Source organism: Capra hircus, chromosome 14 (assembly GCF_001704415.2).
Source record: "Capra hircus breed San Clemente chromosome 14, ASM170441v1, whole genome shotgun sequence".
Classification (NCBI taxonomy): domain Eukaryota; kingdom Metazoa; phylum Chordata; class Mammalia; order Artiodactyla; family Bovidae; genus Capra; species Capra hircus.
In genome coordinates, this window is record NC_030821.1 from 24,324,051 (window position 1) to 24,349,113 (window position 25,063).

A 25,063-nucleotide genomic window follows, 5' to 3' on the forward strand; every position below is an offset into this window, starting at 1 on the left:
GAACATAAAAGTATGTTTTATTCTTGTGCCATGTTTTAAGCTTTTGACATAGGTTTCACTGTTATGATACAAGTATACATCTTATGTGAAATTCTACTTAGAAATGCTAGTAATATGTAATTTGACAAATCTATTATGAAAACAAAAGTATACAAACTTTCCTCTTTAGGAAGATATTGAAACTTTCAGTTTGAAAGAGTAATACATGAAAGCAAAGATAACTCCTATGGTAGTTTAATCCATACTTTGTATTAAGCCTAACAATTTGCAATTAGGAGCACCTATTTTTTTGCAGGATTATACTTTGACATTAATTTCAGTGTGTAACACCAAAGTGCTATCATTCAGTAACTTTCATTGAATTTCTTAAGAATTGTAATCTCACATTTTATTCAACTTGTTTTTAGAATTATATAAGGCACACTAATCGAGAAAAATTGACAAGGAACAGATTAGTGTGAAGTAAATTTCCTTGTCATCATTAAACTATACTTTTTTCACTTTAGCTGGACTAATGTTGCTGTTTTTAGACTTTCAGTTATTTTCAAAACTTTTGTTAGAGCACAAAGTAAAATGAAACAGTAAAATGACTTGATTAAAATATCTCAAGTTTGTTTCTGATCTACCCATGACTCAGGTTCTTCTACACTCAACATTCCAGTTCATTGTAGCATTTTCTGTTTTTCTAATCTGATGTGTATTGAGGTAAATGTAAACAGCATGACTCATTAAGGTTTTGAGGAAAAAACCTCCCCAAGCAGTCCTGTAAAGGCAGAGAAATCTAAATCTCTCACCTCTGCTTTATCATAGAGAAGGTGAACAGAGCTGCTTTCTCTGCTGGCTCTATGACCACCAGCGATGCTTGTTTTCATATGATTTGCCCAAATCACATCAGAGAAGGATGGCTAACTTCTATTGGAAACCTATTCAATTCAAAGACCCAGAGCAATTTCATCAATTTCAATGTCTTATCTGAATACAACTCTTTATTTATGTGCTTATTTTGTAAGTGATGCTATCATAAAAATAATAGAACAAAGTCAGGCTGCTTAGAAAATTTTATGTTTAGCTTTGCCAAAATTAATGGAATGCTTTTTCTTTCCTAAACAATGACATATCATAGTATGGTTTGCTGATATTTACCCAAATTCATCTTAGATATAATTATTTACATTAATATCTATAGCAATTTTGCAAAGAATAGCCAAATATCTTTGCCCAAAGGGTAAGTGGAATTTTAAATACTTTTTGTGCACAAATAATCCTCAGTGTGCTTTCTGAAATGCTTTGTGTGTGCTTCCTCAATCTTCAAATTCCCTCAGAAATAGAGTGCTCAAAAGTTATTTATGTAAAAAAATGGTTTAATATTTAGTAAGTTATTACAGAGCAGTTTGCATTTTACTTTCTCACTACGTTAGCATTTAGCGTTAAGACAAAAGTGGGTCAAGTTTGGCTTGTGTGGTTGAAAGTTCACTTGAGTAGAGTAATCACAACATGGTCATCCCGGCCCTGCCATAACATCTCTCCTTCAAAGTCGACCAGCCCGTGTTTCCTGGCACGCATGAGAATGCCCACAACTTTATCTGAAATACGGACATATCTGTCAAAGAGATCCCCAAAGGTGACCTGGATCTTGCCGTCCCGTCTGTGGCGAGCCATCGAGCGGATGATGAAACACATGTCCAGGATTTCTCTGTAGATGTGTTCCTCGGCTCTCTTGGCCCGTTCAGCAGTTTTGGTTCCTTCCTTGGGGCGACCGTAGCCTTCGTCTCCTTTGTGCAGGCGGGTAGACATGGCCAACTCATAATCAAACTCTTCACTGAAGGGATTGAGCTTCTGGGATTGGATATGTTCATCAGCCCATTGTTGCCATCTCCCTTTCAGATTGCCCACTTGACTGTATTTGCGCTGGGCTTTGCAGTTGAGCTTCTCTGTGAATCTGTTTGCCCTAAAAGAGAGAGAGGGTAAAAAAATCAAGATATTCATAATTTAGCAAGGGTTGCTTTCTATTTGTACTTCTTATGCATCTTAATGTAAGTTATAAATTTTTCATCATAAAAGACATGTAAACAATTCAAAAAAATAAGAGATGGAAGAAGGAAAGTCATAGAGGATGCCACCATTGTTCTGAGTTTGAGATAGGTCCTAGATTATTTTCTCTGTGAGTAACAATAATGTTTTAAGCCCCATAAAATGATATTAAACTCTATTTCAAGGAAGTACTTCCTTACACAAAGGTAAGGCAAATATGTGTAGCTCAAACTTGCATGTTGGTAACATTTAGAACTGGAATCATAGCAGTGGGTTAAGGGAATCCACTTTATACATCAAAAAAATTTGCCCAAAATAAGGTTTTTATCAGCCACATACTTTGTACTATTCACTCGTGTAGATTTTTAAATTATTTATTTGAATTGGAGGATAATTACAATATTGTGACGGTTTTTCAACATGAAGCCATAGACATACATGTGGCCCCTCCCTCCTGGACCCCCTCCCACATCCCTCCCCACCCCCATCCCTCCACCACCTTTGGGTGCCCTGCGTCATACAGCAAATTCCCATTGGCTCTCTACTTTACGTGTCTTGATATATATGTTTCAATGCTATTCTCTCAAGCAATTCCACCCTCTCCTCCTCCCACTGTTCCCAAAATTCTTTTTATGTCTGTGTCTCCCTTGCTGCTACATTTGCCGTGTATAGATTTTTAAATACGTATTTGTAATGAAGCATATCTATGTTCATACCTATAATGTTCCACAAATTTTGAAATATCTAGTAGTATAAATAGGAGACACTAGCAAACAATAGTTTTCTTGCCTTGAGAATCCCAGGGATGGGGGAGCCTGGTGGGTCTATGGGTCGCACAGGGTCAGACACGACTGAAGCGAGTTAGCAGCAGCAGCAGCTAACAGTAGTAACATTTATTGAATACTATGTGCTGACATTCTTCTAAACACTTTCTACTAATATTTCCACAACCATCTTATGAGATAGGTACCGTTAATCTCATTTCACAGATGAGGAAATTGAGGGCAGAAGGGTTAGGTAACTTACTTACAGTCAGGAAGTTGTTGATGGAGCTGAGACTCGAACCAAAGTAAAGCCAGCTCCAGAGCCTGTGTGTAACTACTGTGAAATGCTGCCCCAGCCCAGCGGAAGAGGTGGGATTCAGACCCCAAATGTCTGAGGCCAAAGACCATGCTCTCTCTGCTATGTGATGGTGCCACTCAGCGTGCCAGGGCAGTGTGTAATAAGCGGATGAGTTTTGTCTCAAATGTGTGGGTCTGCCTTTGCAGCCTGGGATGCATTTCTTACTAAAACAAAAACCATCATTAGCGAGTGTAGACTAATTTAAAAACAGCAAAGTTTGTCTTTAACAGACTTTCCTGTCATTTCTCTAGCTCCAATCTTACAAGTAAAACATGAACTCTTGGGCTATATAAAAATCGGAAATCTGTATTCTTCATCCCCACAAGTGACTCACCCATCCTTCTCCCCAACACCAAGTGGCTTCATGTCTGGAAGCTTTGGAATTGGAGATGTAGGGTAGAGCTGAAATTGCTTATGTGGCTACAGTCCATGGGGTCTCAGAGTTGGACATGACTGAGTAAGCACACACACATACACACACATGTGAATGGCATGCATAAATTCAATAACGCCTCCCTGAACTATCATAGTTTGCTGGTCAAAACCCAGGAGCAAGTCAGGTGCGGGTGTTCCTCACCATCCAAATTGATTTCCTAAAATCTGATCAATCAAATGCAGGAAACTAACAGATATGGGTAGGGAGGCATACTTGTATTATTTTTCGAAGAGGAATGACATCCACTAGATGGCGAACTTTCATTAATTCCCATGCTTTGTGTCCCTAGCTTGCTGCATTCGGTTTCACTGTCATAATAGAATTGAAACCGGAGCACACTGCCACAGATAACACTATCATACTTTGTAAACACATGGACAAAAGTATATGACTAAGTTAACTGGGAAAAATAGCATCCGAAAACTTTATACAATTATTACAACTTAAAAAAATCACAGATGTATGGAAGGGCTTCCCAGGTGGCTCAGTGGTAAAGTATCTGCTAGCCATTGCAGGAGCTGCAGGGGACAGGGCTCCATCCCTGGGTGAGGAAGATCTCCTGGAGGAGGAAATGGCAACACACTCTGGTATCCTTGCCTGAGAAATCCCATTGACAGAGGAGCCTGGCAGGCTACAGTCCAGGGAGTTGCAAACAGCTGGACACGACTGAGCAGCTAAGCACACACGTATGTATGGACAAGTGCTAGGAACTACATTGCCCTGAAGTGAAATGCATTTTCCTCAGCCCTGCTGGTCCTTGTCTTCATCTGCGTCTCCACAGACTGTCCCTGTTCAGCTGCCCAGAGTATGGGCGGCTAGATCTCATGATCAAACGAGAGTAAATACCTAGTCCCCTTGGAATGATGGCAATCCATGGCAGACACAGCCTTCGATAACAAGCCCAGTGTCATCCTGGCATAACCCAAAGCTCATATCAAACGAGGCTGGAACAGCTTGCTGGAGAAGAGACTTGAACATCTCAGAAGAGAGTGAAAAGAACATCATGATTCACTAACTCGTCCTTTTTGTCTCCTGAGCCCCAACTGCGGTACTATCCTGTAGTATAGAACATAATACGTCCTCCCTTTAAGGAACTTCCGGGCATTTTGACATTCCTTCCAACCTTTATTAAAGTATATATGACACCTATTGTGCACCAGACACACTTTTTTCAAAATTAATTTATATTTCTGTGGCTTTGCTGGGTCGTTGTTGTTATGCGAGGGTTTTCTCTAGTTATAGCAAGTGGGGGCTGCTCTCATTGTAGTACGTGGGCCTATTGTGGTGGCATCTCTTGTTGTGGATCACAGGCCCTAGAGTGCACAGGCTTTAGTAGTTATGGAGCATGGGCTCAGTTGCCCCACAGCACGTGAAATCTTCCTGGACCAGGGATCAAACCTGTGTCCCCTGCATTGACAGGTGGATTCTTAACCACTGGACAACCAGGGAAGTCCCAGACACTCTTTTAAGTACTAACTGAATATTCAGTAATGAAAAAGAATGGTGAATAATCACTAAAAGACATTCATAAAAATAAACAGAATAAAACAAATTTGAGCATATGCTACAATTTTAACTATGTAAAATGCATATATGTACCAGGTTGAAGAAATCAAGAGTACGTGCACAACTGAAATTATGTTAGTCTAGAGACAGTTGATTGTTTTTTTTTTTTATTTCAAAATTCTTTCTGCTGGTATTACAGTTGACCCTTGAACAACACAGGTTTGAACTCCATGGGTCCATTTATATGTGGGCATTTTTTCATAGTAAATATAGTACTGGGCTTCCAGGTGGCACTAGTGGTTAAGAACCTGCCTGCCAATCCAGGAGACAAGAGACATAAGTTCCATTTGGGAAGATTCCCTGGAGGGTAGCATGGCAACCCACTCCAGTATTCTTGCCTGGAGAATCCATGGACAGAGGAGCCTGGCGGGCTATAGTACATAGAGTTGCAAAAAATGAAGCAACTGAGCATGTGCGCACACACACACTGTGGTACTACAGGAACTGCATCTGCTTCTTCTGGGGAGCGATGTATGATGGGGGTGGGGGGCTCTGATCCTTCAGGCACTTGGAAATTTGAGTACAACTCTGCAGTTGCTTCCCTAGTGGCTCAGCTGGTAAAGAATCTGCCTGCAGTCGGGAGACCTGGGTTCCATCCCTGGGTTGGGAAGATCCCCTGGAGAAGGGAATGGTTACCCACTCCAGTATTCTGTCCTGGAGAATTCTGTGTATATATATAGTCCATGGGGTCACAAAGAGTCCAGACATGACTGACTTCCACTTTCTACGGTTACACTGTATCCATGTTTCCACATCCATGGATTCAACCAGCACAGGTTGAGCAATACTCTAGTAAGCATTTATTGAAAAAAAAAATCCACTTATAAGTGGACTCACACAGCTCAAACCCATGTTGTAAGAGTCAACTGTATTGATTTTATAACTTAGAGAAAGCACAGAATTGAAAAATATTCAAATTAGTATCCAGAAATAATTTGCCTAAACTGTATATTATATGGGTCTCATTCTTTGATGATAAATATATTTTCCTTTGAACTAAGAACTTAAATTTCCTGAGTGTTGAAATTCTATGTCATTTGGGATAAGGGTTGGGTTTGGTTAGGTAATAACACTATGAAGAAGAGAAACATCAAAGAAAGCACCTTCTAAATATTAATGTCCATTTGTTATATAGTCAAATGATAATTCCCAATAATGAGAGAAGGAAAGTAAAAGAATTGGTCCTATAAGCAAGAATTAGAAAATAGGGTTGCTTAAAAAGTACTAGAAGGAAATATACCGTAATGAGTATTTAATTTTATCTATCTTGTACATGTTTGGTATTACTTTCATATTTTCAATTTTTAAAAGGTCTGAAAGGATCAGGTTTAAAAATAAGGATTAGTAAGTCTCAGACCCTGAGCATATCCTTGATCACTGAATGTGTAGGAATCAATATACAAGCTTATCCTATTTTTTAAATTTTCAAGTGAAATGTGAATGATAGTTCAGATTGAGCTTTAGAAAGATGACCTAGTATAAATTCACAGAAAGCAAAGCAATACTGAAAGACTGGCACCACGTTCATATCTTAGGCTAAAACGCTTCTCTGGCAGTAAAGCCAAGAACTTCTGCCACATTTCCGATGCCTCAGGGGAGTTCTAGGGAGAGTCTGCTCCTGTGTGCATTTGTGTGCTTACTCTTCTTACAGGAAGTATATAGCGAGTTTGGTTAACGGGGGCGGGACATCCACAGGGTCACATTTATCAGAAGCAGGGTGACTGCATTCCCAGCTGTGCTCTTCATTCTGTTATCAGCCCAGTGTGGGAACCAGGCCTGTGCTGCTCTGCTCCTTGCAGACTGGTAACCGTCCTGAGTCCATGGAATATCCTTAATAAAGTTGCACCAAAACATTACACTTTGGGAGTTTTCCAGGGATTCCACAACGGAGGTGATGCTTGGGACTCCATCTGATTCGTTGAGTCTGTTCTCTGCTGAGAGATGAGTCTAACACAGTGGTTAAGAACACAAGCTCTAGGAGTAAAGTCATTCTTCCCTGGTGCCTCAGATGGTAGAGACTCTGCATGCAAGGCGCGAGACCTGGGCTCGATCCCTGGGTTGGGAAGAACACAAGCTCTGGCATCACTTCCCAAGGGCATCACTTACTGGCTCTATGATGTGGATATGTTTCTGTGTTCAGTTCCCTTTTCTATAAAACACCCTCTCATGCTCAACCATTTCATTTTTACTGAATAGACCTTGGAGGAGAGGGTGGATGCATGACTTTCATTTTAATATTGTGCCATTACTGTATGTAATACATGATGTAATACTGCATCATTACTGTAATGGGGGACAGATAAAAGTTGCTTTGCCTGAAGGACCTGGACAAAACAAGTCACATAGCTACACAGTCAAAAGACTTTTAAAAATAAAGCATAAAACGGAACTCATTTTCATAGTAAAGCCCCAGTTAGTAAAATTCTTTTGGTAAGGAATATTTCTACTTTTTATCGAACCTGAATTGTTTGTCTCTATTATCCGTAGGACCACCCAGAAAACTTCTTTCTGCTTAAATATCCATGACACATCATGTTCTCCCTATTAGTAGATATGGGGAAAGAATGGTGCTTAGAATTAAAAATAAGTGAACAAACCCCCTCTCATATAGGCCTTGTCATTGATGCCACACTTATGTCTCCAGCAGTATGTGAGCATCCCATCAGGTAAAAATCCCCATTAGGCTTCCTCGGTAGCTTCCTGGGCATCGCTCGCATTGGCTGACATTCAGAGCTGCTGTTGCTGTGGGCAACATCCCAGTACGCTGTGTGCTCTAAGACTGTGTGCTTAGGGAAAGGAACCCAAGAAGCAAGGGAGGGATTTCACTCCCATAGGTAGGTACGTAGGTTTAGTCACTCAGTCATGTCCAGCTCCTGTGACCTTATGACTACAGCCAGGCAAGTTCCTCCGTCCATGGGATTCTCCAGGCAAGAATCCTGGAGTGGTTTGCCATTTCCTCCTCCGGGGGATCTTCCCAGCCCAGGGATGGAACCCAGGTCTCCTGGATTGCAGGCAGAATCTTTACCTACTGAGCCACAAGGGAAGCCCTATTCCCTTCCCCAAACCCTGACAGCCAGTCTCCTAGTATCTTGTAGTGTTGGGATGACCAGGGCTGGCCCCTTGTATTATACAGAGCACAACTCTGTGCCCATCACTTTACATGACTGATACCAAAATAACTATGGATTACGCAGTTTATTTTTTAGATGAGAATGAAGAAACTTTAGGATTTTCCCAGGTAACCAATATTCCAAATCTAATTGTCTCTCATTCAAAGCCTATGTCCTGCTCTAGCGCACAGAGAAGGTATGTTTTAGGGAACCATGAGAAGGGCCTAGTATGCACGTTCCCACTTTCAGGTGAGACAGTTCAGAGTAGTGGTCAAGAAGGTGGGCTCTGGGTTTGAATCCCATGGACAGTACAATCCTATACAAATTCCTTAATATTTCTTTGTCTCGGGTTCCCATCTATCCAGTGAAGATAATGATTATGCCTACCCTAAGAGAGTGTTGTGAGGATTAAATAAACACATGAACAATTCTTAGGTGCCAAAAGAGAGGCCATGTGTCAGAGACTGGTCCCAACTGTCATCTCCCTACCCTTGGCCAATTCAAAAGACGCTGACAGGAACATCTTCATTGTGCTACCCTCAGTTTTTATTCTGTAGGATTCTATTATTTCATTTTCTAGCATGCATACCTCCTAAATCCATGAGGCTAAAATTTAGATTATGGTTCCATATGACCTGGTAGAATAGTGCTTTCTGATTATGAATTCCTATGTGAATGTAAGTAGAACACAAATCCGGATCTCTGAGTGTATGCTCAAGGCACTGAGTGAGAAGTAGCATCATGTCTGGTTTCAAATTGTGACATTTGGAGATGGGCATGCATGTCTCAGGTCACTAACTTGGTGAGTGAACTTTCCCTCCAAGCTTCAGTGCTCTGATCCCTAAAATGAGATATTACCAACCTTACTGTGAGAGTTCAAAGGACAAAGCAGGTAAAACACCTATGTGTGTGTGTGTGTGTGTGTGTGTTAGTCACTCAGTTGTGTCTGACTCTGTGCAACCCTATGGACTGTAGGCCACCACGTTCCTCTGTCCATGGGATTTTCCAGGCAAGAATACTGGAGTGGGTTGCCATGCCCTCCTCCAGGGGATCTTCCTGACCCAAGGATCAAACCCAAGTCTTCTGCATTGGCAGGCAGATTCTTTACCACTATGCTACCGGAGAAACTCTCTGGGAAGCCCGTAATAGTGCCAATTCTTTCAAAACATCTTTAAGGTCACAAACTGTAAGGCAACTTTTTGTCAAATAAGGTTCCCAATTTTGTTTTTTACTGATTGTTCCATAAGTTGAAAAGCACACCTTCACATATAACTGTTTCCTGAGGGAGTCAGCTTGTAAGCATTTCATCATATCTGAGACTTTCCCCATATTCTGATATCCTGTGATTGTAGAGTGAGAAATCCTGACTTTCTGTTCTGTGGAGGGAGAGTTATTGTCTTGAAATAAAGCATGTGTTTCTTGTTAGAATAAATGTATAAATGTATCAGTCTGAGTCCATGTGTTGGTGTGTGCGTGTATGCATTTAACTGCTTTAGGATTGTGCTTCCCAGGTGGCGCTGGTGGTAAAAAAAAAAACCCACCTGCCAATGCAGGAGACATAAGAGACTCAGATTCAGTCCCTGGGTCAAAAAGATCCCCTGGAGGAGGGCGTGGCAACCCACTCCAGTGTTCTTGCCTGGAGAATCCCATGGACAGAGGAGCGTGGTGGGCTACAGTTCATGGGGTCACAAAGAGTCAGACACGACTGAAGCAACATATCGCGCATACACAGCACCCAAGTATTGTGATATTTTAATTACCTAGCTTTAATAGCATTCTGCCTTTGTTTATAAACTGAAAAAGCTTTCTGAAAGTGAAGAATTGCTAAATAATAAGCCCTCTATGAGGGCTAATAACTTCCATATAGTGAGCTTATATGCAGGCACTGTGCTGAGTTCTTGGCAGCTTTAATCTCATCTACTTCTCTCAAAACAGAATTTATTGTTGCCATCATTTTACAAAGGAGGAAATGGGTTAAGAATAGCCGGGTGGGTGGGTGTGGGTGTGTGTGTGTGGGTGTGTGTGGGTGTGCGTGTGGGTGTGGGTGTGTGTGTGTGATGAGAACATTTAAGAGCTATTCTCTTAGCAACTTTCAAGTGTACCACAGTATCATTATCTATAGCCAGGGCAGAGCTGGGGTTTGAACTTGGGTCTGTCTCACTTCAGAGGTTGCTCTCCAGTCAGACAGCAGCCTCCCACCTGTGTCCAGGTTCACAGAAATCTGTATTCCATGGGCACAATTTGGGTAGATGTGTTTCTTGATAATATTACATACACTGATTTGAGACAAGAGAAAGGTCTCTCCCCTCAGTCTACCAGGAATTACTTTTTTCTCTGCAGAAAAAAATAAGCCAATCCTTACTCATTATAGAACTGACTTCAAACAATAACCCGTAGCGGACACCTATCTCTGGTGGCTTCATCTTTGTTGCGGCTAAACCTCGAGGGTTCAGAACAGAGGGGAGAAACCAAAGAGGGCGAGCCCTTGACCCGGAGGCCCACGACTGAGCCGGGCACTGCCCTCTTCGCCCAGCCCCGGCTGCCAGCCCTGTGGCGAGTCTCCCCCTGCCTCGGGCAGGGCTTCGCTGCTCTCTGGCATCCCTCAGCTGCTCGGGGCGCGGGCAGGCGGGCTGAGGCGCTGCGAGGCGCGTGCACTTACTGGGAGGGCAGCGGGCGTTTGATCCTGGCCACGGCCACCGGCTCTCCGTCCGGCTCCGGCCTCTCGTCCGGCTCGCCGCCGTAGCCGCTGTCCTCTGTGTCCACGCTGTCGCTCCTGCACTTGGGCTCCTCCTGCTCCATCGCCTTCCAGCCTCTGGTCAGCTCGGTCACCAGCTTGGCACACTTCCTCCTCCGCGTTGGGGAGCCGCGGCTGCGGAGGAGTCTGTCCACGTCGCTCTCCGGCTGCCCGGCCTCCGGCGGGTCGCCACCCTGCTCGTACCGGTGGCTGAGGTGGCCCAGGTCCCCTCCTCTCTCGTAAGCCTTGCTGACCACCGTTTTGGTCACCTCTTTCCTCTTGATAGGAGAAACCGCGCTGGCTTCCTCGGAGCCGTGCCCATCCTCTCCACAGCCCTCCGGCTTCGGGGAGGAAGGCTTTGGGGCCCTCTGAGCTTTCCAGCGGGTGGGGGCGTCTATCGCTGGTCCAGAAGCATCGGGTGGGTCCTGGGTGCCCCCTGGCATCCAGCCTGCAGGCTCCTGGGCCTGCCTGATGCTGTTTTCATTGGCCCATTGCTGCCAGCCTCGGGCCAAGGTGATAACCAGGGTGGCCGTGTGTACCTTCCGGAGGGCACTCTTGGCCGGCCCGTCCCCCCTTTCCTTTTCCCCGGGGGCCATGCCACCCTTCTCTGCTGAGAGCCTGGGTACTGGCTAAAATGAGTGTGGACCGGTGAAGGGCCCGGGATTTAAATAGAAGCAGGGTGTGGGGTGGGAAGAGAGTTTGGTGACTGGAAACTATGTTAAGCTCTTCTTGCCAAGATGCGGTGCCTTCCCCCTGACCTTGCGCTTTTTTTAAACCCTGATGGCTCTAGTTTCATCACAGCAGTGGGACATCTCTCCTGGCAAAGGACAGTGATAGGATCCTGCCCTTTCTTCTCCAAGAGCCGGGGTGGGAGCTACTAGATCCGATCATGTGCTCAGCCTTAAGTTTTTCTTGACCTTAAAATATGGTCCAACCATTTATAGGAGCATAAAATACGTGTACAATTTGTACTGGGAACATAATAGGCTTATTTCCATTGAAACCTCAGCAGTGCTCGATACAGCTTTAATTAGTCCCATTTTATGGCTGAATACAGTGACGCATAACTTCCTATAGCTAATAATATCTAAGACTGGAACCCAGATGTCTGATGCAAAGCCTGTGCCTCTTTTCATCCTATTCCTCAAAGGCATCCGAATGCCTCTTCCTTTTGTCTTCAACTCTATTTGATGTAGACCTTAGAGGTCATCTCATCCAAGCTCCATTTACCAGATGAGAAAACCCAGGCCCAGATAAGCAGGGAGAACAGGGCCTAGTATTCTAATTCCAAGTTTGAATTACTTTATAGACAAGTCGTATTAATACACAAGACAACAGTCAAAATTTTAGTCCAATTATTATTTTTTTAATCTTTAAATTGAGACCTATACACACAATGAACTTCAGAGACTGCTATTACAACAAATCTTTTCAAATATTTTGTTAAATAAGACTTTTTAAAGACAAAGTAAGTGAATGTTATCAGAAGCAAGCCCCACTCGGCTATTTGATTTTAATAACACAAACTTCCTTGGCATAAGTTTAGGTTCATGCAGAAAAAGCCATGCTTTCAGTTCTGAGAACAAAGACTGGAATATAGTTTTGTTTTGTTTTTTAAATAGGACTGGATAGATGGGTCATTTGTATAGAGAAAGAACTATCTAGGATGTCCTAAACCAGGTAAGAATGTGCAGGGGTCAGCATTAAGTATTTCTTAAGGTAAGACAAATAGAATTTTTTTCATACCTCAGTTCTATAGATTTTTATACTTTCCTCCAATCTTGACATGCAGCTAAACACACTGAAAATTGCTGTCCAAGAGCATTAAAAAAAGGTAAGAACTGTAATTACTTCTGAAATTGAGACAAATTTACTTTTAAAAAATGTTGTCAGTTTTTCATCCTGTAGGTCATTTACCTCCTAAGATTAAGACAATTGGGGAGATGACTTAATACTCTATCTAGAAATCTGTCAGATGTTTTCAGAGTTCAACAGCATCTGATGTTAACAATTCAGAGACAAAATCCCAGTTGATTAATTAAGAAGAAATTGGATCACATGAAGAGAAAACTATGACACAGATTTCGATCTGAGCCTGAAACTTCTGGCATTCTTTCTTGGAATGTAGAGACACTGCAGGCGGTTTGGTTCCTGTTAGATTCCCTTTACCCACTTGGAACGCCTTGGGAGAGGAATGGGGTTCCTCAGAGACATCCATGCACTCAACCCAGGATCAGGCTGATTTACAACTCTCAAAGGAACGTTTCTGCTTCCCTGTCCACACCTGTTCCATATGCACTTCTTACGGGGGAGAATAAAAACAGCAAAATGTTAACAGTCTTTCACGTATTAACGGGCATTGCAGCTGGCTGCCTGGGGCTTACAGCTGTCAGCAGACAGTCTTGGCAAAAACCAGGGAACTCCTAAAAGAATCTAGTCATTTCTTCTGAGATTTTACTTCCACGCCAGCTGTGGTCTTTCATTTATGCTTCTTCAGAAGAGACTGTAAAATCCCTTTCCCCCTCATGTCTGCTTTGGGCATTCCTTCCCTACAGAAAGGTCTGTATACTACCTACTAGGTCTTTTATAAGAAATGTTTTATCTTTCTCAACCTAGATCTCAATTCTTGAGTTCAACATTCTTCTGCTTTAAAAGAAGGTATAAAAGAAATGAATATAAAAAAAGACAAAGATATCTGAACTAAGTAGTTTACACTGTGAGTTTCCTATGAGACCCGAGATTAGAAACTAGGTGAAGATATGGAACCGATTAACGAAGTATTTACCACCTAAGAAATTTGTGGTGTGAAAGTGTTTTATAAAAACTATTATTATTTGATCATATGGGCAATACTAGGGAAAGGAGGGAGTTAATATTTATACACTTCTCTTCATGATATGCTTAGAAATCAGGTAAAGTCAGCTATCATCACCAGCGATATAATCTTACTAAAGAAACTTTAGAAAGCCACGTTTGCTCAAAGCTCATATGAAATAATTTCATTGATCCTTTCTATGTAAATAAATAAGTCCTTTTCTTGTTCAGTTACAGAAAAGTGGGAATGAAAAGACTTTAATGGACATCAACAAAGGGCTTTTGATTTCAACTGAATTTACTTAACTCAGTGCTCATGGAAAGAATACAAGGGTGAGGCCTGATGGTGGTTGCTGTGAGGAAGGGTGTGAAACTGATTAAAGCAGGACTACTTTCAAGGTCTTCCCATCTAGCCAGGAGAGAGTTGTGCATATAGCTGCCTTTAACAGTCTGTGGAGAGCTGCATTAGAAATGGGGCTTCCCAGGTGGGCTCAGTGGTAAAGAATCCACTTGCCAGTGTAGGAGATGCAGGTTCAATCTGTGAGTCAGAAGATCCCTTACATAAGGAATTGGCAACGCACTCCAGTATTCTCACCTGAAGAATCCCATGGACAGAGGAGCCTGGTGGGCCATATGTAGTTCAAGGGGTCACAAAGAGTTGGACACAACTGAGCAACTAAACGTTAGAAATAGAAAGCTTTATTGAGCACAGGTGAATGATTTTATTGGGAAGACTTCACAGAATTGGTGGTCCTTTATCTGAGCCCTTCAAAATAAAACTTTACCAGGGGGAGAAAGGGCACACCAACCCGAAGAAATGCTGTGAACAAAGTTACAAAGTTATGGTGTGCCTAGAGACCTTCTCACGGCCCAGCATAAAGACCATAACCCTAGACGCCTGGAGGATCAAACAGGCCATTTAACACACGAGGTAAGCTGAGTTGGAGCACAACTGTGGGTGTGAGGACTCGGGAAACTGATGAGGTAATGTCTCGAGAGAAGTAAGAAATCTGGGATTTTATATGATCTCTCCCAGTTCCTTACACGGTGAAGAATTCCTTGCACTGCGATGGTTAATACATACAACTTACACACAATAGTCTAAGGTGAACCTATGCAGTTCTTGGACCAGATTCTGTGGGCCCCCAGTTTCTGAACTTTAGAGAATATACAGTGTTTATGGGGTAAGGACAAGAGGCCAGGGCACATTTGAGAAATAAGTTGGAGCTATGTTTTGAAGAACACCTTGCTAAGGAATAAGTATTTTATCAAATGAGACTCATTGCATCATTAAAAAGAAGTACACCTCAATGTGATATCAAATTTGCATTACCAAATGGTCAAATCAAAAACCAGCGAAGTGGGCTGTGGATTTGAAAAAGACAAGTCTAGGATAGGGAGATAACAACCTAAGATAACCTTATCCTAAGGAGATAATCCCTGCTTAACAGGGGTTATGAAAATAATCTTGGAGGGAACCATAAAGAATGGTTCTGAGAGAAAGATCTGAAAGAAGAGAAGAAGGTTCGGGAGCCAGTGAGAGTCAGAGGAGACTCACTAGTTGCCATGGGTGATGGATGTTGGGGAATGGTCTAGAGGTTTCAGTTTGAGTGACAGGTGTTGAGGTAACATTAGCTGGGAAAGGGCTGGAGAAGAGGAGGATTTGTGGTGAGAAGGAGTTTCCCTTTAGAGTTGCAGAAGCGCTGGGGCGTTTACCTGGAGACGTGGAGCAGTGAGGGGAACCAAGGACGTGAACCCTGTGGTTGGGCAGAACCAGGTGAAAACCCAGACTGCAGGTTAGCCTGTTGTCTAATTTTTCCAAGATTCAGTTTCTTCATGAGTATCAGAGACTCTCCCTCACAGAGTCAGCGTGAGAATTAAGAGTAATACACGTGAGGCACTGAACACCATGCCAGGCACGTGGAAGCTGGATAAGCAGCTATTGTTATGGTCATCTTGAGGTCGAGCCATGGAGTTAGAGAATTAAAACTCCTTAGACAGTTCTGTGTGACCTAGCACAGAACTGATACTGGGCCCCCGGTCGGGATGCATCTTCCGGTGGGAGTGTCAAGAGGGGTGACTGGTAGGAACTGGAGGCTGCAAAGGGAGTGCTTATTTACAGTGTTTTATTTTAAGGTAATTTATAGTGAGGCCTTTAAGGCAGTGTCTGAAAGGTTTCCCTCAGCCTGGTCAGGGGTCAGATGAGGTCTCAGTTACTTGGTAGTAATTACCAAAGAGTTGTGCACAGGTGCCTTCCTGGAAACTCCTGGAATATGGAGCTCAACGGTTTCCAATCACTGAGGATCACATTAGGGTCTTAAGCACATTTGGATGACCTGTGAAGCTTTGAAAACTAGAGCAAAGCCAGAATGGCTACACCCAGGAGCACAAAGGGCAAAGGGAACCCTCATGATGGCTTTGAAGACGAGAGGAGGCAGCGACTGCTGAGAAGAGAGCTAGTAAGGTAACGGCATTCTGGGAAAAGGATTGCAATAAATGGAAAACTAGGAAGCAGATGATACTGTCAAGGAGAACTTAACTGATATCATAACCAGAAAAATTAACCAACTTCCAGAAGCAGAAAGGAATCTGCTTGAAATGGAACAGCATATATTGGACTGCTCTCTGCGGCCCAATAGCAGCTAGTCTTTTTCAATGTATCTTACATGCGGCTCCTGTAGCTGCTGCCTCACAAATGGCAGTGATCCCACTTTTGATGGCGTGTGTATCTTACAAAGTTTTGTAAGTTTACCTTTGAATACAGGTGATTTGCATTGTGAAACTTGTGCCATAACATGAGGCAGATGGGGTGGTCTTGTTTTTGGTGGCCTCTACCTTGTTTTCTTGGCTAACCCTGTGATGAATGGTGGCCTAGCAGCCAGGTGTGACTCAGCCTGAGCTACATGAGAAAGGAAACATCTTAAATGATGGGATGAGGATTTCTAAGCCTGTCTTTAGAGAGATGGTATTTCCCATTTGGCTCCAGCCTAGGTTTGCAGCATACTTTGGGTTGAGACAATATATACTACTGATAAAGGCTCTTTGGTTACATGAACCTGTCCTAGAAATTCAGTGACTGTTGAGCAAATCTGTACACAAAGATAAAATTGTGGGAGTCGGGGTGGGGGGGACTAGCACCGAGCTGTCTCTGGAGACAGGCCTTGCTTGGGTAGGGAACCTAACCCACCACCAGGGCTGACAACCCTGCTTCTAGCTTCTAGAGGCTATGGGGGCCAGTAGATACTCCACGTGCAGGTCTCAAGGGTGTGGTGACCAGTAGCCCAGGTATGGGTCCAGACAGATTGGATCTCCATTCAGGATCTGTGTACCAGGAAAGTTGACTTCTCCGAGACTCAAATGCCTTGTCTGAAAGTGGCAAAAACATGACTTTCCCCAGCACTTTTTTTGTGTTCATATGAGATTGTTTGTGAAGCAATTAGCACAGTGCCCAATACACTGCATCAGAACATCATGTGGAAGTGGTTCACAATGTCCTTTACACTCTTGCTGAGGCTAATAAGGCCACCTTCTAAATAAATGATCTTGATTCACAGTCAACACATCAAACCTAGTATGTACTAATAATACTGCATAAGCTTTTACATCATAAACAATACATACACTGCCAGAGAAAACTTTAGAGAACACGTCACAGAAACCGTGATCAAACTATAGCCACACTGGTTTAGTTTAGGAAACAAACACACAGATGCTTATGATATTAAATCTAAACAGTGGTGTCTTAGAAACTGGCCTTGTAATTATGACTAAATTCATTCTTTGAATAATAGTTGTTCAGTTTTCACTATGTTATTAACACCAACTTGGTTCAACTCATGCTTAATCTATTAACTCCAAACTGCACAATTTAGAAGGGTATCTCATTAAACTGAATGACACCCTGAACTGATGATACCCATTAAAGTATGTTTCTAATTTCTCTGATCTTTCAGTAGTATAGAGTCAACCTACAGTTCAGTGAAAGTAAAGTGAAATCAACAGCTGGTTTGGTCTGACCATCACCCACTTAATTAGTGCGATATCTCCTCAATATATTTCACTCCTCATTTTGCTCTATGCAAATCCATCTGCACACATCTCCCTCGTTTACCTTAAAACTCAATTCATGTCTCACTCAGCTGATCAAAACACTCTAACCACTTCCCAATACCATCCAGGAAAAGTTTAAAAGGTCTTAGCCTTATAGTCAAAGCTTGCTATCATTTGCCTTCACTTTTTACTCCTTTCCTTTATAGTTTGGGTGAATCTGGAATTGCAACTGCAAAAGCCTTTTTCTTCCTGTTTTGGAAGCTATATGACTGAACAAGAGTGCATATAGAGGAGAAGTTTTGTCTGTGCTGAGACAGTTCGTTTAATTTTTGCTGTTCCTACCTGTATAAATCTTCTTTGTCCTAGACTTGGTGTGAGAATTAGTAATGTATACCGGAGTCTTTCATAAACTGCAAAGGGTGATAGGAGACGAATCACCATGCTCAACTGTTTCTTTCTTTCTTCCCCACTGCACGCATGCAAGCGTGCTGTATTGCTTCAGTCGTGTCTGACTCTGTGTGACCCGATGGACGGCAGCCCACCAGGCTCCTCTGTCCATGGTAGGGGGACGCAGGCAAGAATACTGGAGTGGATTGCCGTGGATTCCTCCAGGATATCTTCCTGACCCAGGGATTGAACCCGTCTCTCTTACCTCTAACCTGCATTGGCAGATGGGCTAGCACCATGAGGGAAGGCTTTCTTCACCACTGGATAAGATAGTACTATGCCCATTACAGCTCTGCACCGGCCATTGTTTTTAAAGATGCACAGGTGATTCCTCGTGTGATTTAACATCTTAATATGATCCTTAGGGATAGGGATTGTAACCACTGAGCTCTGAGTGCCACTGGTGCCGCCTGTCTACCTTACTACATGATGTCTTGTGCGCCCATGTAGTCACTAAGCACCACATGTGTGCTATGGGGGAGGGGATGGGTGTCAAGAGATGAATCTGACTGGTATCTGCCCTAATGAACCTCACAGTAGGACATGGAGAATGTGAGCAATTGGGTGTTATCATTATGATACATGGGTTATGATAGCAGTGTATCTGAGGTCATAGTAATATCTTTGGGATTAGGGAAGGCCTTAAAAAGAAGGTGCTGCTTGAGCTGAGCATGATGGGTCATTGTCCAGTGGAAGGAGCCGGGCAAGAGTAAACCCCAGAGAGAAGCTTAAAGATTCAAGGTACGGAGGAGGAAATAGCATGTCTTACTGAGGTGAAACCTGAGTTTCCCTACAAACTACAGACTGATGGGGTCGCCTTTCTTTTAAGAACCAAAGAAAATGATATACATCCCCCTCCACTCAATGTAAACAGAAAGAGTCTAGTGGTCTATCTTAGAAATCTTTTCAAATAAGTGTGTGCATGGATGTATCCAGAATGTGACCACTTCTCACCATCTTTACGGACATTAGCCTCCCCACCTTCACTCACCTAGTAGCTTTCAAGGAACCATCGGCTCTTCTGTGAATCATTGCATTGTCTCCTTAACTGGTCTCCCTGCTTTCACTCTTATCCAGTCCATTCCCAACATTCGTCAGATCCCTTAAAAACCTAAGTCAGATTATATCACTTTGCTGAAAATTTTTCTACGTTTTTTTGCTTCAAAGCAAAAGTCAAAATCCTCACAATGGTCTGCAGGGTCTTACCACGCTCTCCCCTTGTTAGGCCCCCAACTCTTCCCCTCTGACTCTCCTCCACCCATTCCTCACCCTGCCTTGGCTACTCTGATTTCCAAACTGTCACCTGCCCCCAGACATGGGCACTTGCTCCCTTTGTCTTTTTTAAAAATACTTACTTATATTTAGTATTTGGCTGTACTGCATCTCGTTGTCTTAGTTGTGGCGCGTGGGATCTTGGTTGTGGCGTGTGAACTCTTAGCTGCAGCATGTGGGATCCAGTTCCCTGACTAGTGATTGAACCTGGGCCCCCTGCGTTGGGAGCACAGCATCTTAGCTGCTGGACCACCAGGAAGTCCCTAGTTCCCTTGGTCTTCACCTCCTTATTCCCCGCCCTTGGTGCCATTGCCTCTGTATATTCGAGCGGCATAATAAAGTCTCCCTAAACAAAAGGGTTTCTCCTCTTGAGAGCACTGCTACCTCCTGCTGCAGTGGAAACCAAGAAGGAAGTACAGTGACGTTTGTAGCTGGAGAGATAAGTAGGATCAGATTGTGGAGGAACTTGAAAGCCTTGATAAGAAATGTAGATTTTATCCAAATGTTGTAAAGCTTTAACTTAAAGAATGGCACGATCAGGATTGCATTTTAATACATTCACTTTGTCAGTGGTATGAAGAATAGGGGCTTCCCTGGTAGCTCAGCTGGCAAAGAATCCACCTGCAATGCAGGGGACCTCTGTTTGACTCCTGGGCGGGGAAGATGCCCTGGAGAAGGGATAGGCTACCCACTCCAGTATTTTGGGGCTTTCCTGGTGCTCAGTCGGTAAAGAATCCACCTGCAATGTGGGAGACCTGGGTCTGATCCCTGGGTTGGGAAGATCCCCTGCAGGAGGGCATGGAAACCCACTCCAGTATTTGTGCCGGGAGAATCCCCATGGACAGTGGAGCGGGGAGGGCTACAGTCCATGGGGTCGCAAAGAGTTAGAACCAGCTAAGCACAGCACACATGGAGAGTAGATTTAAGGATGGTGGGTGGGCCAGAGAAGAGGCTAAGATCATGTTTATTCTTTTATCCTGAGGAAACCCCCGCCAAGGGCAGGATATTTGGGGGTCTCTATAGGCTCTCTGGAGAAGCAAATGGCCACCCATTTTTCCTTGCCTGGAAAATCCCATGGAAGGAGGAGCCTGGAGGGCTGCAGTCCATGGTATTGCAAAGAGTTGGGCACGACTGAGCGACTAACACACACAGGCTCTCTGGTCTCTTCCCCATTCCCTTTAGACTTTTCTAATGCAGAAACTGAAAGTGAAGTCGCTCAGTCCTGTCCGACTCTTTGTGACCCCATGGACTGTAGCCTACCAGGCTCCTCCATCCATGGGATTCTCCAGGCAAGAATACTGGAGTGGGTTGTCATTTCCTTTTACAGGGGATCTTCCCGACCTAGGGATCAAACCCGGGTCTCCCGCATTGGAGGCAGATGCTTTAACCTCTGAGTCAGGAGGGAAGCTTCTAATGCAGAAGTCCCAATCAATTAGTTGCATTAACTAGTTGAAAGTAAGGCAGACTCAGATTATTTCCACCGCTCCTGCAGGGAGAGTGAAGGGGTGGCCCCACCCACCAAGTCTGGTCACTAGTAACCTAAGTGTCCCTCCTGTCCTCCTCCCAAACCGAGAAAATTAATTGCAGGTGCTGACTGAGCCGAATTCTGGCCAATGGATGGCTGTTCCTGCTTTCCTCCACACCCACCCACCCAGGAACGTGATTCCTGAATCTGGACTAGGGATTTCTGGTTCCAGGCCAACTGCGTGGGTGCTGGGCAGAGGAATGCAGAAGTCCAGGTAAGAGTTGGTGAAAACCTACTTTTAGATGGTAGTGGTGAGGTAAGAAAGGAGGGCATAAGTACTGCAGGTGAAAGTAATAGAGGTGATCACAATGAGATGTTAGATGTGAAGGAAATGAAGGCATCTGGGATGGGCATAGCCTTTTTGGCTTGGGTTTGTAGGTAGATGGTGGTTTGATCCCTAAAGAATAAAAATACTAAGGGATACTAAGCTTGGGGATTGGGCAGATATCAAGTTTTGGACATGTTAACTTGGAGATACCTTGGAGGACATTCAGGGATGGGAGCTCAGGAGAAAGGTCTGGGCTCTTTTATATTTAGATCAGGGGATCATTTTAGATCAAGGAGACTAAGGGGATCATTTTAGATCAAGGAGACTAAGGTTGTGCCAAGTCACAGAGCCAACAGAGTTAACAACGGGATCAGAGTCAAGCACTCCGACTCCAGAATCAGGGCTTTGAATGGCTGTGCTCTGACACAGATTCCTTTCCTCCTCCTTGCTGTCTACCCCCACCTTCAAGGACAGGACTTCTGAAGCTTGTGACATCACTCTCTAAACAAGCGTCTTAAGATCTAAATATAGAGCTTCTTAGCCCTGACTTTCTATCTGATCCTGTAAAGCTTTCCTTTCGTTCATGCCAAGTGTCATGATGTGACCCGATAGAGGTGCTAACTGACTTGATCCTGGTAATAATTTTGTAATGCATGTGCATCCCATCAACACATTGTGTACCTTTAAGCTTATACTTCCCTGTATGTCAATTGTATCTCAGGAAAGCTGGGGATAAGGTATCTTGAAATAATCCTTACTCCTTATTTTAAGAACTTCTGTTCACTTCTCAATCAATTCAACTCACAATTCTGATTTCTGCCCACAAACTCAGTTTAGTCAAGGCACGGATGCCTTCCTCATTGTCAAACCCAGGGGGTATTAAAAAAAATTTTTTTTTTAATTTTTGGTTGCACTGGGTCTTCATTGCTGCTTGAGGGCTCTCTCTAGTTGAGGTGAGCAGGGCCTACTCTTCATTGAGGTGCACAGGCTTCTCATTGCAGTGTCTTCTCTTGCTGAGAAGCTCAGGCTCTAGGCATGCTGGCTTCGATAGTTGCAGCTCGTGGGCTTTGGAGTGAAGGGCGGTAGTCTCAGCGGTACGTGGGCTTAGTTTCTCCATGGTGTGTGGAATCTTCTTGGACCAGGGATCAAATCTGTGTCCCCTCCACTGGCAGGTGGATTCTTATCCACTGTACCAGCAGGGAAGTCCTCAAAGGACATTTTTTTGTGCTCACTTATTTAAACTTTCTCTAGCATCCTCTCCTGTGTGTGTATGTGTGTGTGTGTGTGTGTGTGTGTGTGAATATATGTATGTGTTGAGGGTAAGAGGGTCATGACAGAAAGTTTGGAAAACCAAGAAAGAATAACCACTCCTAATTATATCACACTCAAACACCTCATTCATAGGCCAGCATGAATGTAACATACAGAATTAAAATATACTCCAAATCCTGAAAATTTGGTTGTGCTAAAAGTATTCCTTTCAGTTCAAGGCTGTCATTATGAGGAAAAAAAAAAAAAGCTGAAATAGCCCAATTTACGTGGCTTTCTACACCATGTTTACCCTTTTGTCCTAGAAATCATCTAAAAGCAACAGGTAATTATTTTTTTTAAGCCTCTCAGACTCTATCTTCCATGAAGTAGGACACAGATAATCTGCAGACAATTCACTGGAAAAGACCTTGATGCTGGAAAAGACTGAGGGCAGAAGAAGAGGGCATCAGAGGATGAGATGGCTGGATGGCATCGCTGATGCAATGAACGTGAACTTGGGCAAACTCCAGAAGATGGTGAGGGACAGGGAGGCCTGGAGTGCTGCAGTCCATGTGGTTGCAAAGAGTCAGACACAACTGGATGACTGAAGAACAACAACAATCTGCAGACCCTGACATATGTGAAATGACTGCTAAAACTAACTGAGATTGGTTAGAATCTATCTAGCATAAGGTCCAGAGGTATACTGAGATGGCCTGGCAATGGTAGGTTGCAGAAGGAATTTGCAAAAACACATTTTTTTTTTTTTTTGTCACGTAGTAAAAAAGCTGCATGGCTGTTTGCTGCAGTAAGTGTAGAAATCTGGTGTCAGGGCTGGCAAGCAAAATGCTTCTAAACTTTGACTTTGAAAAGCAGGTAATTGAAATAGGAAGAAGCAGTTAAGGTACACAAAGAATGCGATGGAGGCATCGTATTTGCAGGAAGCAGTCAGGTTTCTGTAGAAGCAACAGGAGGTTCTCTGGATTGAAACACCTGCAAGATGCTCTGATGCATCCTCTTTTTTCACAGGAGCTTTCTTAAATGCCTACTCCAGAAAAGTTCAACCCACTTGAAAGATGTAAGATGGTACGATAGTAGCCCAGAGACACTTTAAGAAAAATCCGTGAAAAAGAATACAGTTACCAACAAAGAACACTCGCCAGAAAAAAGCTGCCACAGAGCAGGGGAAAAATGTGAACCTTCAGCCAAAAATTTAAAGACAAAGAAACATCACCTCTATGAATAAGAAGGGAGCAGCAGATATAATAATTCCAGGGCGAGATGGCAAGACACCTGTCAAAGACAAAAAAAAAAAAAAATTACAGAAAAAATACTATAGGTGGAGAAATGGGAACAGAACAGATAAATCTGGTATTATTCTCAAAGAATATGAATGCATAGTTGGAAAACATGAGAAGAACACACATGGTAGTCACTCGACAAATGTTTGGTCAGAGAATGAATGGGTGATGGGGGAAGGAGATGTTACTGTATTCCTTTGTATATCTTTAATAAAGAATTTATTTTTTAAGTGAAGCAAAAGAGTGAATGATAGAAGGGCCTCTGATTTATTCTTATTATTTTTTCCAATTTAAAATGTATAGGAATCTATCTCCATCTTCCTGACAGTGTTTTGATTAGATGAGGACTGAAAACCTGTAGTTTTCATGGGGTCTCCTCTCAGCCATGTGAGCTCAGTGTGTCTGACTCTTTGTGACCTCATATACTGTAACCCACCAGGCTCCTCTGTCCATTGGATTTTCCAGGCAAGAATACTGGAGTGGGCTGTCATTTTTTCCTCCAGGGATCTTCGCAACCCAGGTCTGGAACCTGTGTCCCCTGCATCTCTTGTCCTGGCAGACAGATTCTTTACCACTCTGAGCCATCTGGGAAGAGCTTCCTCTGTATCTCCCCAAATGAGGACAGGGTTCCTGATCCTTTTTCTCAATCTCAAAAAAGAGCCACCTGGGTGATTTCAATCTGATTTGCCCTTTGGAAGGGGCTGACTTGCCACAGTCTCCTCTGTCTGCCCTCAAATGATGCCAGGCTTGGAGATGCTGCTGGCTCCCGCTTGCCACACTTTCAGCTGCTTCCATGGGCCAACTCAACAAATATTTACTGAGCTACAGGTGAGAATCATGAATGTAAGAGATACAAAGGGAAGCAAGGTGGTGTCTCTTATAATCTAGTCATGATAATTATAGGGGCCTCCAATGGCACCCCACTCTAGTACCCTTGCCTGGAAAATCCCATGGATGGAGGAGCCTGGTGGGCTGCAGTCCATGGGGTCGCTAAGAGTCGGACATGACTGAGCGACTTCCCTTTCACTTTTCACTCTCATGCATTGGAGAAGGAAATGGCAGCCCACTCCAGTGTTCTTGCCTGGAGAATCCCAGGGATGGGGGAGCCTGGTGGGCTGCCATCTGTGGGGTCACAC

General features: G+C 43.4%; 1 protein-coding gene and 1 pseudogene across 1 annotated transcript; one reads left to right on the forward strand and one right to left on the reverse strand.

Annotated features, from left to right (window-relative positions):
- ABRA (actin binding Rho activating protein) lies at nucleotides 1-11,646 on the reverse strand. The gene is made up of 2 exons (XM_005689165.3): nucleotides 10,925-11,646; nucleotides 1-1,948 (listed from the first exon to the last, which is right to left on the reverse strand). Exons 1-2 carry the CDS (start codon nucleotides 11,593-11,595, stop codon nucleotides 1,471-1,473), a joined length of 1,149 nt encoding a protein of 382 aa, XP_005689222.3. The 5' UTR covers nucleotides 11,596-11,646; the 3' UTR covers nucleotides 1-1,470.
- Nucleotides 16,310-16,889, forward strand: LOC102190435 (annotated as a pseudogene).

Coding starts and splice junctions, on each gene's coding strand:
- ABRA (XM_005689165.3), bottom strand. CDS start 11,595: ATGGCCCCCGGGGAAAAGGAAAGGGGGGACGGGCCGGCCAAGAGTGCC. Junction 1,949..10,924: donor AAACGCCCGCTGCCCTCCCA/GTAAGTGCACGC, acceptor TCTCTCTTTTAG/GGCAAACAGATTCACAGAGA.